The following is a 13,039-nucleotide window of genomic DNA, read 5'->3' as shown; positions in this document are numbered from 1 at the left end:
TCACATTTCTTACTTGCAACCAGGACCTACATGTGAAATGATCACTTCTCATTAAAAACCACCTTCATCGCTGCCAAAAAAAGAGAGTTGGGGGGTGGGGGCAGTGGTTGAGAGAGGAGAATACTGGAAATAACATTGACCTTTTATTCATGAACCAAAATCAGGCCTTCTCCAGCAGCCAAGCCTGGAGAAAAGGATCTGAAAGACTGTGCGTGATGAAAATTAGGTTGCTGGATGTTGCAATGGGGGGTGCCATAAGGAGGGGCCATGCTTCAGATTCTCCCATCCTTCAAGGCTCCATTCTCCATAGTCTGGTTCTGCCGGGGTGTCCTCTGTAGCCCTGATGCTCAAACGTCATCGAGCCTCCTGAGCAATGCCAACCCGATGTCTCACTGATTCTCTTTCACTCTTCTCTCATGTTTAGGAAGATCCCTCCTGCGGCAGATAGCCCCCTGCCCTCGCCAGCAGCCCACATCACCACCCCCGTTCCAGCATCCGTTTTGCAGCCTTTCAGCAACCCCAGTGCTGTGTATCTTCCTTCAGCTCCCATCAGCTCGAGGCTCACCTCTTCTTACATAATGACATCAGCCATGCTCTCAAACGCAGCTTTCGTGACATCGCCGGACCCGAGCGCCCTCATGTCCCACACCACAGCTTTCCCTCATGTGGCCGCAACCCTCAGCATCATGGACTCAACCTTCAAGGCCCCATCCGCCGTGTCCCCGATACCAGCCGTCATCCCTTCCCCATCCCACAAGCCATCCAAAACCAAAACCAGCAAATCCTCAAAAGTCAAAGACCTGTCCACCCGTAGCGACGAGTCTCCAAGTAACAAAAAAAGGAAGCCACAGTCTTCGCCTTCCTCCTCCTCCTCCTCCTCCTCTTCCTTGCAGACATCCCTCTCGTCTCCACTGTCAGGGCCTCACAAAAAGAACTGTGTTTTGAATGCCAGTTCTGCTTTGAACTCCTATCAGGCGGCCCCTCCCTATAACAGCCTGTCTGTGCACAACTCAAACAATGGGGTGAGCCCACTCAGTGCCAAACTGGAGCCCTCAGGACGGACCTCGCTGCCCGGTGGCCCCGCGGACATAGTGAGACAGGTGGGCGCGGTGGGAGGCAGCAGTGACTCCTGTCCCCTCTCTGTGCCCTCCCTTGCGCTCCACGCAGGGGACCTCTCTCTGGCCTCACACAATGCTGTGTCTTCTCTGCCCCTCTCTTTTGACAAATCAGAAGGAAAAAAGCGTAAGAACTCGAGTTCTAGTAGCAAAGCCTGTAAAATCACTAAAATGCCTGGTATGAATAGCGTTCACAAAAAGAACCCGCCCAGCCTTCTCGCACCGGTGCCCGATCCCGTTAACAGCACCTCCTCTCGGCAGGTAAGGGACCTCCTGGCACCGCCTTCACCGGCTCTGGGGGGCAGGGGGAGCTGGGCAGCGCCCCTGCTTAGCCGGGCGGCTCCGACAGGTAACACAAGCTTGATTCCTTTTCTCGTTTTCCCCGAAGGCAGTTTTCACCCTCCGCTTTGAGAGCACTTTACTGAACAAGTACTTGATACCACGCTCACTATGTGCTAGACACTGTTCTCGGCACTTTACGGTTATTACCTCACTGAGTCCTCATGACACCCCAGTGCAGTGGGTGCAGTTATCACTTTACAGATGAGTAAACTGAGGCACAGAGAGATTCTGAGTTCCCCACTCCACATCGGTCAGTTTTATCTTTTGAGGTTCTGAGAACATTGTCATTAAAGAGTTCTGTTGCTAAGAGGTTTGATCTGATCTGTTGGAACCCCCTTAGGAAGAGCTTGAGGCCCAGGCAGGTTAAATGCTGACCCAGGGTCCCACCTGGGAGTGGGAGCGCCTGTGCCCGGCTCCCAGGTGACTGTCCTTCCCACTTTCCTAGGCTGCCTCGACCCCCACCTCCTCCTAATAGAATTCTTTCCTTCCTAAAGAAAAACTGCAACTGTCACCAGCTGGCAAAGAAGTGTTCAATGCCATGGTGCAGATAGGAGTGTGTATGGTGAGGAAGCTGAGAGAGTGTGGCGCAGTCTGGGAAGGAATCATGTTTCTTTCCCTTGAGCTCTGTTCTCATCCCTGAGTCTAGTCCTTCTCCTCCGGCTGGGGGGCTACTTAGGAAAGCCCACCACCACCCCCGCCCCAGCCTCGGGGGCCAATTGGGCATATAGATGAGGGAGCAGACGTGGGGAAGGGCCTGGCCTCGGATTCTCTGGGGAGCCAGGTCTGACGAGAGGGCCGGCCAACCTGCCCAGGAGCCTAGACCCATCAGGGCAGTGTGTCCAGAGACCGTTACACAGAATCAAGGGAACCAAACCCCAAGCCCAGCCCCATCTAGGGTTGAGGACTTTGGAGCAATGGGAGGCAGTTGTTAAAAGATGTTTTAATGTTTTATGTCACCACTTATGAGACTTGTTATAACTTCATGAAGAGCACAGCCTGAGGGGGATTCACAAATCACAAACACATGAGAAACAGCAAGTTTGGAACCCAAGGGCCAGACAAGCTGCAAACCGAGGCCAAGGTGAGAGGAGCGGGAGACACAGGTCCTCTCGCTCGAGCTGAGGGCACTGTTCTGACTCCCCACGGCCAGGGGTGTGAGGGAGGGGGGCTGGCACCCACAGGGCTCTCCCTGGAGGCTAAACTGCTGGTGGGTGCCACCGCCAGGGCCCAGGATGGAGGGCAGAGCCAAGGCCTCTCAAGTTTGAACATGTACACGAATCCCCCGGGGGGCTTGTGAACATGCAGATTCTCAATCAGCAGGCCTGGGCAGGGGCCTGGGAGTCTGCATTTCTAACAGCCTCCCAGGCCACGCCTTGAACAGCAAGGCCGTGGTATCTCACTCATTTTAGATACAGTCCCAGCACCTAACACGTAGATGATGGGCTCTGTTCCAAGCACTTCAGGTGTATTAACTCATTTTATAATTACTTGCTGTTACTCTCCTTTTACAGATGGGTGAACCAAGGCACAGGAGGGTTAAGCAAGGCACCCAAAATCACACAGCGAAGCAGTAGTTAGGCTAGGATTTAAACCCAGGCATTTTGGCTCTGGAGTCTGGCCTCTTAGCCTCCATGCCATTAACAGAGTCCCCTCTGTGTTGAGTAGATGTGGCTCTGTTGATACTTTGGTCTGCAGGACTGTAGGAAATGCTTAGTAAATGCTGAGTCAGCCAGAAGCGGTGGTGAAAGGAGCAGCCAAGTGCTCATCAGGAGGGAATTCAAAAAAACGGATGCATTTAACGGCTGCCTTGGATCTGGTCAGCATTGGTTCTCTAACGCAGGTGATACCTCGGTGCTTGTCAGCAGGGCATTAAGAAAAGGCTTTATCACTGGTGATTTCCAAGTATTCAGTAAAGGCAAAGGCCCTTGGGATCTGTGTTACTTCTGCTAGGAGATCGGGGTGGGGGCAACGCATGAGATTGAGAAATGCAAGATAAACTTTTGCTTTGAGAACAATTTAGGGATCCATTTAATTGTATCTGGTTGGTATAAGGCCGGAAGTTGCCACAGGGCTATTAAACTGAATAAAAATCAAGACTGTGAATGTAGCCAGGTGTGGTGGCTCACACCTGTAATCCCAGCATTTTGGGAGGCCGAGATGGGTGGATTATCTGAGGTCAGGAGTTGGAGACCAGCCTGGCCAACATGGCAAAACCCTGTCTCTATTAAAAATACAAAAATTAGCCGGGTGGGGTGGCACGTGCCTGTAATCCCAGCTACTCGGGAGGCTGAGGCAGGAGAATCACTTGAACCCCAGAGGCAGAGGTTGCAATGAGCCAAGATCGTGCCACTGCACTCCAGCCTGGTCGACAGAGTGAGACTGTGTCTCAAAAATAAATAAATAAAATAATGTAAGGCAAACGTCTTTACATAAAGGCAAGTTAATGGAGAAGAGGAGTGGTTTATAGGATGAAAGTTCAAGCTGCCTTTGCAGACTAGACAGGGACTGGTTAGTGCCTGGCATCAGCTTCCCCAAGGACCGGGCCCATTGTGTGAAGGACAGTCCCAGAGGAAGGGGAAGGGCACAGTGGCCACACCCGCATGCATAGCGTTCCTGTCCTCCCTCCACATGAAGGAGAAGCCCAGCACCATCGTGCTATTTTCCTAAAGAACAGTTGCGTGTGCGTTACATCTCCTAGCCGGGAAAACTGACCCAGCAAAAGATCCAGGTGTTTTATCTGCAGCCAGGCTGAGGGAGTCTGGGCTGGAAACAAAATGGGTTTGGGACGGAGGGTCAGAGGTATATGAGCTGTGTGACCATTTGGCCACAGGTAGAAAAGCCCAGCCTCTGCTGAGTGAAGCTCCCAGGAGGAGCCAGGCATCTCCACCAGATGCCTTTGTCCTCATCCTTCCCTATTCGGTCCCGGCCAGCTAGGGAGCAGTATGAGGAGTCCCCACAATTCCACTTTTCCTCTGGGAAGGAGAGGGCATCCCTCAAGGCACCCTCTGCAACATTTTCATTTTCTCTGCCACTTAAGATGGAAACACCGGTTCCGAGCCAATCTGAGGGAATGAAGGAGGCATTGTGCAGCCCTTCTTTCCCCTAGAACATGTGGCATCGGCAGGCCCTTCCCAGGCTGGCTCGTGTGTCTGAGTGGGGCTTCAATGGTGTCTTTCAGGTTGGGAAAAATAGCAGCCTAGCTTTGTCACAATCCAGTCCTTCAAGTATATCCAGCCCAGGACACAGCCGACAGGTAAGTTACTGAGGGTGGGGGTGGGGCAAAAATTCATATGGTCATCAGCAGAGTGGAAAGAGTTTGGACATTGGGGTGAGACCCTGATTCAAACCTCATCTCCAGTTAAGAGCATGGCTACCTGGCTTCCAAACCTAGGCCTTCTAGTTAGCTGTGTGCCCTTGGGCAAGTTACTTAACTTCTCTGTGCTTCCATTTCCTCTGTCTATAAAGTGGGGATCATACTGGGCCCTACCTTCTATGGCTTTTGTGAGGATTAGCCTATTCATGTAAAGCCACTAGAAAATGCCTGGCACACAGTAAACCCACAAGTGTTAGCTATTATTACCAGCTGTATGAGCGTACGCACATTACCTCTCTGAGTCTCAGTTTTTTTCATTCGTTAAAAGGCAAAATTGATGCTTCCCTCCTAAGGCTATTGTGAAAATTAAAGAAGATGATTTGATTAAAGGGACTTGCGGCCGGGCATGGTGGCTCATGCCTGTAGTCGCAACACTTTGGGAGGCTGAGGCAGGTAGATCACAAGGTCAGGAGTTCGAGACCAGCCTGGCCAATAAAGTGAAACACCATCTCCACTAAAAAATACAAAAATCAACCGGGCGTGGTGGTGCGTGCCTGTAGTCCCAGCTACTCGGGAGGCTGAGGCAGGAGAATTGCTTGAACCAGGGAGGTGGAGGTTGCAGTGAGCTGAGATTGCACCACTGCACTCCAGCCTGGGTGACAGAGTGAGACTGTGTCTCAAGAAAAAAATTGTAAAAAAGGGACTTGCCAGCCAGGCATGATGCCTCACCTATAATCCCAGCACTTTGGGAGGCCGAGGCAGGAGGATGGTTTGAGCCCAGTAGTTTGAGACCAGCCTAAGGAACATGGTGAGACCCTATCTCTACAAAAATTTTAAATAGCCAGGCATGGCAGCAGATGCCTGTAGTCCCAGCTATTCAGGCAGCTGAGGCAGGAGAATCACTGAAGTCTGGGAGGTTGAGGCTGCAGTGAGCTGTGATTGCACCTTGCACTCCAGCCTGGGCAACAGAGTGAGATCCTATCTCAAAAAAAATTTTTTTTAGGCCAGGCATGGTGGCTTATGCCTGTAATCCCAGCACTTTGGGAGGCCAAGGCAGGCAGATCACGAGGTCAGGAGTTTGAGACTAGCCTTGCCCACATGGTGAAACCCCGTCTCTACTAAAAATGCAAAATTAGCTGGGCATGGTGGTGCGCACCTGTAATCCCAGCTACTCAGGAGGCTGAGGCAGGAGAATCACTTGAACCCGGGAGGTGGAGGTTGCAGTGAGCCAAGATCACACCATTGCACTCCAGCCTGGGCAATAGAGTGAGACTTTGTCTCAAAAAAAAAAAAGAGGAGGGGGAGGCCTTGCCCATGGTGTCTGTCCATCAGCACTCTCTCAAAAGCCTCTGATGAGCTGCAGCCACCATTCAGGATGCAGTTTCATGGCAGCAGTATTCAGGGTAGACTTAGTAGTTTTTATAAACTTGATGTATAAGAGTAGTCGGTGTGTACACCTGTGATAAATGATTTTCTCAATGGAGTGTATGCATATGTGTCTAGGGAGGACCAGGAAGGATTAGGGGGTGGGGTTTTGCCCCTTACACATGATTGGAAAATGTGTGGGTGTGCGTGTGGGTGTGCGTGTATATATAACCATGTTGTTATGTTGCCTTAGATGTACTGCATGTTTTGTAGACACCAAATAACAAAATAGCAACGTGTGTGTATTTTGCCCTTTGGGATTTTCCCACAAATCTTGGGTAGAGTTTGGGTAAAGATTATGGGGAAATGGTTTTTGTATCCCCAGGCCAGGGAGAGTCTCCTCACCATTTTGAGTCCTTTTTGTGCCAGAACACTTGCAGCCCGTCATGTGTGCTGGGGTGGGAAGGCACATTTGTACTCAGGCCGTCAGCCTCTGTTGATGGGGCCTCTTGTAGAGGTTGTCATGTGTACCTACAGACTACACTTCACCCTCACCAAACACAGCCTGCATGTGCCCATAGCTCCGGGTACACCTGCTGGGAACCCAAAATGCCAGCAATCAGCCCTGACAAACACAAATGGCCACCACTTGTGTAGCACTCTCTGCCTGCAGAGAGAGGGCTACGTGCTGTGTCCTTTACACACACTACACACATTTAAACCTTTTCACAACCCTGTGAGGGACAAGATGATTACAGATGAAGATGGCTACACTAAGAAGCCAAGTAACTTGAACACAAAATCTCTCTCTCCAGAGCCTCTGTGTTTAACCCAACACTAGAATCCTTCCTGAGATAATTTGCAGTGTCATCTGTAGGTTAGGTAGGAAAAGGTGAACTAATGGAGAACAAAAATGAAGGCATCAATTATTCTGTCCACTCTCCCAAAGAGGACTCCCAGGAATGTCCGCGGCATTCGTCCTTGTGTTTTCCTCCACAGTGAGGACCTCTGTGACTGCCTTACATGCATGGATCCATCACCTCATTTGCTATTGGGTCCTTTAGATCCATCATCTCTTTTGCTATTCCAGCTGCCCTTTGCTGGATATGGGAGGTGGGATATTGTCCTTTCTATTATAGATGGGAAAACTAAGTCTCCATCCTTGAATTCTCATGGGTAATCTCAACTGTATGGTTTTGAAACAAGTTTTTCTTTTCTTTCCTAGAAGAACACAAACAGAACGGGCAGGATAAGGACTCTTCCATAACAAGACTATGAAGCCACTTCCACATCAATTCCAGGCCACCTAATCCCATCCGAGGAGGCCATGGGGAGGAGGAGGGAGGGGAGTGGGCTGGGGGGAGAGTCTGTTTTCTGTGCACTCCCTGTGACTCTGGCCTTTCTTCTTCTTTTTTTAATTGACCAATTTTTAGTTAAAAAGGCAAAAGAAGGTGAATTTGAGATTTACAGAAAACAGTTCCAGTGTTTGGTTTCCGCTGTCTTTCCTTTCATTTGCCATGTTTTTACATTCTTCCAAATTTGGGGTCACTCCCCTCACTCCTGATGCTGCTACTGTACCATCCTTTTGCTCCAGCCATGAGAGCAGACATTGCAGAATGTTGGTTCCAGGTTGGCATGCTCTGAAGCTCTTGAACTTTAGCACAGGCAGAGCCCTTTTTCTTCCTGTCCTCTCCACCCGATTCCTTCCATCCCTACGTCTACCACTCTCTGAGTCCTCACTGGTCTTCAAAGGACCTGGCTCTCATAGGATCCCCTCAGGACTGTGTGCAGGGAGAGGGGGCTTTGCTGGGGAGGAGCTGGGAGTGGAGAGTTGGAGGGTGGGTGGGGTTCCCTCATCCAGTTTCCACAGCCCACCATGGCTGGAGCCAAATGCTAGAAGCGAGATTGAGAACAGTGGCCATTTAGTGATGTGGTTTACCTAATACCACTGTCCAGCTGTGCAGCTCAGAAAGGATAAACCAGTCAGGGACAGGGGCCAGAACAGGTTTGGGAAGGTGGCAGCAAGCAGAGCATGGTGGGTAGGAGATGATCCCTAAAAAAACTGGAGACTGGTGGTCTGAGCTGGTCAGGAATCTGCAGAATCCCTTCCAGGAATCAGTGTGCCAGTGCCCACAGCAGGGTGAGCTAGGAGGGAGAAATCCCAGGAAAAAGGTCGTGAGAACCCAGAAAGCCACTCCGTGAGGAGGCACGGTGACCACAGCTGCTAAAGGTTCTTAGGCTGCCTTCCTGGGCTAGGAAGAGCCCCCCAGGGAGAGCTTCCACAAAAGGGTATGTGTCAAACCTTTTGTCAGAATAAATAATAGCATTTCCCACCCACCCCCATGCCCTGGGCCACAGGGACCTGGTGGGATCAGCACACCCATGGATCAGCTTTTGCTGTCTTAGAGACAGCCATCCCCATGAAGGAATGGTAAGGACAGCCACTGCTCAGTGAAGAACAGCCATTTGGAAGAGCCACGCTGGAGCCCTGCAGCCATAGAACTATTCACACTGGAGTTTTAAAAGAAACAGCAATACCATAAGCTCTAGTAGGGAATCATAATCAGGAAAGGAATTCACAACATAAAATAGGTGTTCTGTGCTATTAATCATGTAACTTTGCATATGATGTATAGCAAAGATACTGGGAGGTTTTGTTTCATCCTTAAATCAGAAATGAATGCTAGTTTCATAGCTGGGCAGAACCCTCATCCCCACCCCAAAGTTTTCCTTTTCTTTCCCGTTCCCCCAACCCAAAGATCAGACTACTGTTAAGTTTCACCACACAATTGGAATTGCAAAGACGGGAGGCAAATGGAGTGATTTTCATCAATGGAATTGCACTGACAGTGAGTGTTTCTTATAGGATTACTAAATTTTTTAATATAAAATGATTTGTTTAAAAATCAGGAGTTGATATTAAGTACCAGGACATTAGTTCGGATGATTTCATTTTTATTTCTACAGTGTTAAAAGTGCACTTATATGCTGGTTTATTTACGTCTTGGGAAAAGAGACTGCAAATTGAAGGGATGATTGTTACTTTTTCTTTTTTTAAAAAAAAAAGGTTAAGGAGATTTTAAGACTTATAAATGTTTAAGAAATTATAAACAAGGTTAGACCCTTTGAAAAAAAGTTTAGAAGATATTCTTAAAGTAAATTTTTATAGTGTTAATTTTGTAATAATTTATGTTTTACTATATTACAGAGCTAACTGACCAGAATAGTTTCAGAAACAATATGAAACTTAGGAAAGTTTAAGCAATGTTTATATTTTTAAAATGTTCTTTGAATTATGTTTTTATTGTACATTTCTTCAGACTGAAAAGTATGTACATATCTTTGTTATTTTTGCACAATTTTGTCTTGTTCGGTTTCAGAGGTCTGTTGTTTTTTATAATTTATTTTGAGTTGTAAAACTTGCAGGAGTAAAAACAAAAAACAAAATCTCCGCAACAAAATAACCCTCTGATTTACAAACTCTTATAGTCAAAGAGGGAAAACAAAGGTTGAGAGATTAAGTGGCTGCTTCTGAGAAATAATGTCTCAAGGACTAAAGGAGCAATTCAATAGGTTTAGACATTGTAGCTCTCTACATCTTGAATTGGAAGCTGGAATAAAGAGCCCCCACCCCACCCCCCCACCCTCATGGAATGCTGCTTACTTTGTCAAAAGACTGGCTATGACCAAGGTGAGGATATTTCTGGAAAACTGGGCAAAAAGGGAAAGCCCACGGTATTCTTCCTTGGCAGTCAACCACAGGTTTACTTTACAATGATGTATTAAAAACTTGCAGCTTGAAAAATGGAATGCAAATAAAAGGTTCTCTTTGGGTTTGTCTTAATGGAGTTAAACTGGAGCAGCCTATAAAACATTTTTAGGGTGATGTCCTCTGGGTCCTTCTGTTCTGCACACCCACTCAGTCTTCTCTCCCAGTCCCTTGACTGCACACACCCCTCTTTGCCTGAAGATCTCCTGACTTGTCGCCAGCCATAGAGGCTCGAAAGCTCTGGTTGTGAAGCATAACGCAATGCATAGACCTGTCAGCCATAAAAAAAAAAAAAGAAAAGAAAAAAAAAAAGCGACTTGGATAACTTGTATGCCTTCTTTTGTATCAATGTACCAATTGTAAATAATGCTGATCAACCTTTGTAGAGAATAGTTTATACAGCATATTCTATTATTGCTGATTCTCAGTGAACTCTTGTTTTAAAAAAGGAAAAAAAGAAATTTTCTATTTACACCTTATATTTTGTTATGCTGTCGGCCCATGGCACTTTAACAAAACTCTGTGGGTTTTACGTAGCTGGTCAGTCATGGGGTATATTAAATAACTGTTGTTGCACAGACAAGAATTTGCACCTGCTCATTTGTCCTTTCCTACTACCAATTTTAGAACCTTTTCCAGAAAAATTTTGAAGAAAGCATGTCCAATCATTCTAAACAAATGCCACACTTGTGGAGTGGGTTTCTTTTCTACAATCCATATTTTGTAACACTAAGTATTTTCCTTCTTCGTCCCGCACCTCTATGTATTAGCACTACCAGATAGAGTTCATTCCATGCCTGTGATATTGTAAGCAGAATAAATGTCTAAAGTAGGTGTAAATAGTAAATTCTATGGCTTACAGTTTTAAAAGGAAAGAACAAACATGTATCTATTGATACTGCCATGGTTCCTCACCAGGCCTGGAAATATTCTCCAGTAAGCGATTGTATTTTTTTTTTTTTTTTGCTTTTTTTTTTTTTGTAACATGGCTTTGTAAATAAAATAATTTATATGTTTGTAAAACAAAGTCTTCGGGTTTTCATAAAATTTAAATTTTTGGTATTTCTTTTTTTTTTTTTTTTTTTTGCCGGGGGTGAAGGTATTCTCACCAAAAGAGCCTTTCTGCTAGACCTGCGTTTGAGGCAGGAGACGACTGTGAGGAGAAGAGAAGACAGTGGATTCATTGAGCGAGTACTTAGAGAGCACCCTCTCTGTGCCTGCCCCTGAGCCAGGCGCTCTGTGCGCAGGGATGAGAAACACGATCCAAGCTGCTTTCTGGAAGCAACCCAGTGAGAAGGAAAGCAAATAAATACACACATGATCAGATGTGTAATTACGGATTGTGGCAAATGCTATGGTGGAAAGAACTGAATTCTGTGAGAGAAAGTAACAGGAGAGACATTTACGATGGAGAGGAGGCAGCTCTCAGGAAGTTCTCTCTGAAGAAGTGATCTGAAGGCAGAGATCACTTCTTGGAGCCTAAAGAGTGTCCATTGTGGACAGACCAGGGGCAGAGAGATGGACAGAGGGCAGGGACGAGGCCACAGAAGGCCTTTAGGGAGTTTGAATTTTGTGTCCAATTCAGTGGGAATCCTTGGAAGGGCTTTAAGGAGGGCCACGGTACCGTGATCTGTTAAAAGGGCACTCTAGCCACTGTGTGGTGAATCAGTGGGAAGCTATTGCAAGAGACAAAGTGAAGAACATCAGTGTGATCGAAAGATGATGACAGTAGCTATAAAGAAAAGTGTGTGCCAGCCTGGGCAATACAGGGAGACCCTGTCCCTAAAAAAAAATAGCCGGGCATGGTGGTGCGCAGCTGTGATCCCAGCTATTTGGTGGGCTCAGGCGGGAGGATTGCTTGAGCTTGGGAGGTAGGTCAAGGTGTTACCAGTGGAAGGTATCCAAGTTACTGGTGGCAAACCCATACGGATCTGCAGCAACCTCAGTTCTTGCCTCCTCAGAAAAATTCAACTGGGGCATAAGGCAGAAGAAGAGATCGAGGCAAGTTTAAGAGCAGGAGTGAAAGTTTATTAAAAAGCTCTAGAGGCTGGATGGGCTCAGTGACTCACACCTGTAATCTCAACATTTCAGGAGGCCGAGGCAGGTGGATCACCTGAGGTTAGGAGCTTGGGACCAGCCTGGCCAACATGGTAAAACATCATCTCTACTAAAAATACAAAAAATGAGCTGGGCATGGTGGTACACGCTTGTAATCCCAGCTACGTGGGAGGCTGGGGCAGGAGAAGCACTTGAACTCGGGAGGCGGAGGTTGCACCACTACACTCCAGCCTGGGTGAAGGAGTGAGAGACTGTTCCAAAAAAAAAAAAAAAAAAATTAGCCAGGCATGGTTGCACGTGCCTGTAATCCCAGCTAGGAGTCAGGAGGCTGAGGCACGAGAATCGCTTGAACCTGGGAAGCGGAGGTTGCAATGAGTTGAGATCATATCACTGCACACCAGCCTGGGCAACAGAGCGAGACTCCATCTCAAAAAAAGAAAAGCTTTAGAGCAGTAAGGAAAGGAAAGAAGGAAAGTGCAATTGGAAGTGGACCAAGCAGGCGACTTGAAAAACCAAGCGTGCAGCTTGATCTCTTGACTTGGGGGTTTTATCCATTGGCCTACTTCCAGGATCTTGCATTACTTCTCCCCACTGCTGAGATCTTACTGGGAAGCGGCTGATAGTTTCAGGTGTTTTCTATTAGGAGACTGCCTTTCCCTGGCACCGGCTGTGACCAATTATTACTTTAGCGAAACAGTTAACAACCGCCCGACCATGACCTGAGGGCCACCCAACTCTCCTGGTGTGTGGGGGGTGAGGGAGCTCTCTCCTGCCCTGCCCGTGCCTAATTAGCTGCCCCCTGTAACAAAGGTTGCAATGAGCCGTGCTCACACCACTGTGCTCCGGCCTGGGCAACAGAGACCCCATCTCAAAAAAAAAAAGAAGTGGATTCAAGATATATGTATTTTAGATATGAAATTGATAAGATTTGTTTAGGTAAAGAATGACTCCCAGGTCTCTGGTAGAGCAATTAGTTTGGGTGGAGATGTCATTTCTTCAGATATGGAAAACCAAAGGAGGAAGAGGCTTTTTGAGGGGCTGGCAGCAGGAGCGTTTAGTGAAGATCGGAAGCAGGCC

The 13,039-nt window shown here is 47.5% G+C and overlaps 1 protein-coding gene across 10 annotated transcripts in view; it reads left to right on the top strand.

Annotated features, from left to right (window-relative positions):
* ATXN7L1 (ataxin 7 like 1) overlaps positions 1–9,989 on the top strand; it is a 266,428-nt gene extending 256,439 nt beyond the window's left edge. For 2 of the 10 annotated variants that reach the window (XR_010112782.1, XR_010112781.1), the window contains 3 exons: positions 425–2,538; positions 4,636–4,710; positions 7,364–9,989. Coding sequence is in view for 8 of the 10 variants with exons in the window: in XM_008963553.5 (XP_008961801.2) it covers positions 425–1,376; positions 4,636–4,710; positions 7,361–7,402 (1,069 nt within the window). In the remaining 2 variants the exon portion in view is untranslated. Of the gene's footprint in view, positions 1–424; positions 2,539–4,635; positions 4,711–7,360 lie in introns of all 10 variants that reach the window. The other 8 variants (XM_055114804.2, XM_055114801.2, XM_055114803.2 and 5 more) reach the window with 4 other exon arrangements.
* The last annotated feature ends 3,050 nt before the right edge of the window (positions 9,990–13,039 follow it).

This window comes from Pan paniscus, chromosome 6, assembly GCF_029289425.2.
Source record: "Pan paniscus chromosome 6, NHGRI_mPanPan1-v2.0_pri, whole genome shotgun sequence".
Lineage (NCBI taxonomy): Eukaryota > Metazoa > Chordata > Mammalia > Primates > Hominidae > Pan > Pan paniscus.
This window is presented reverse-complemented; position numbering and strand designations above follow the sequence as displayed.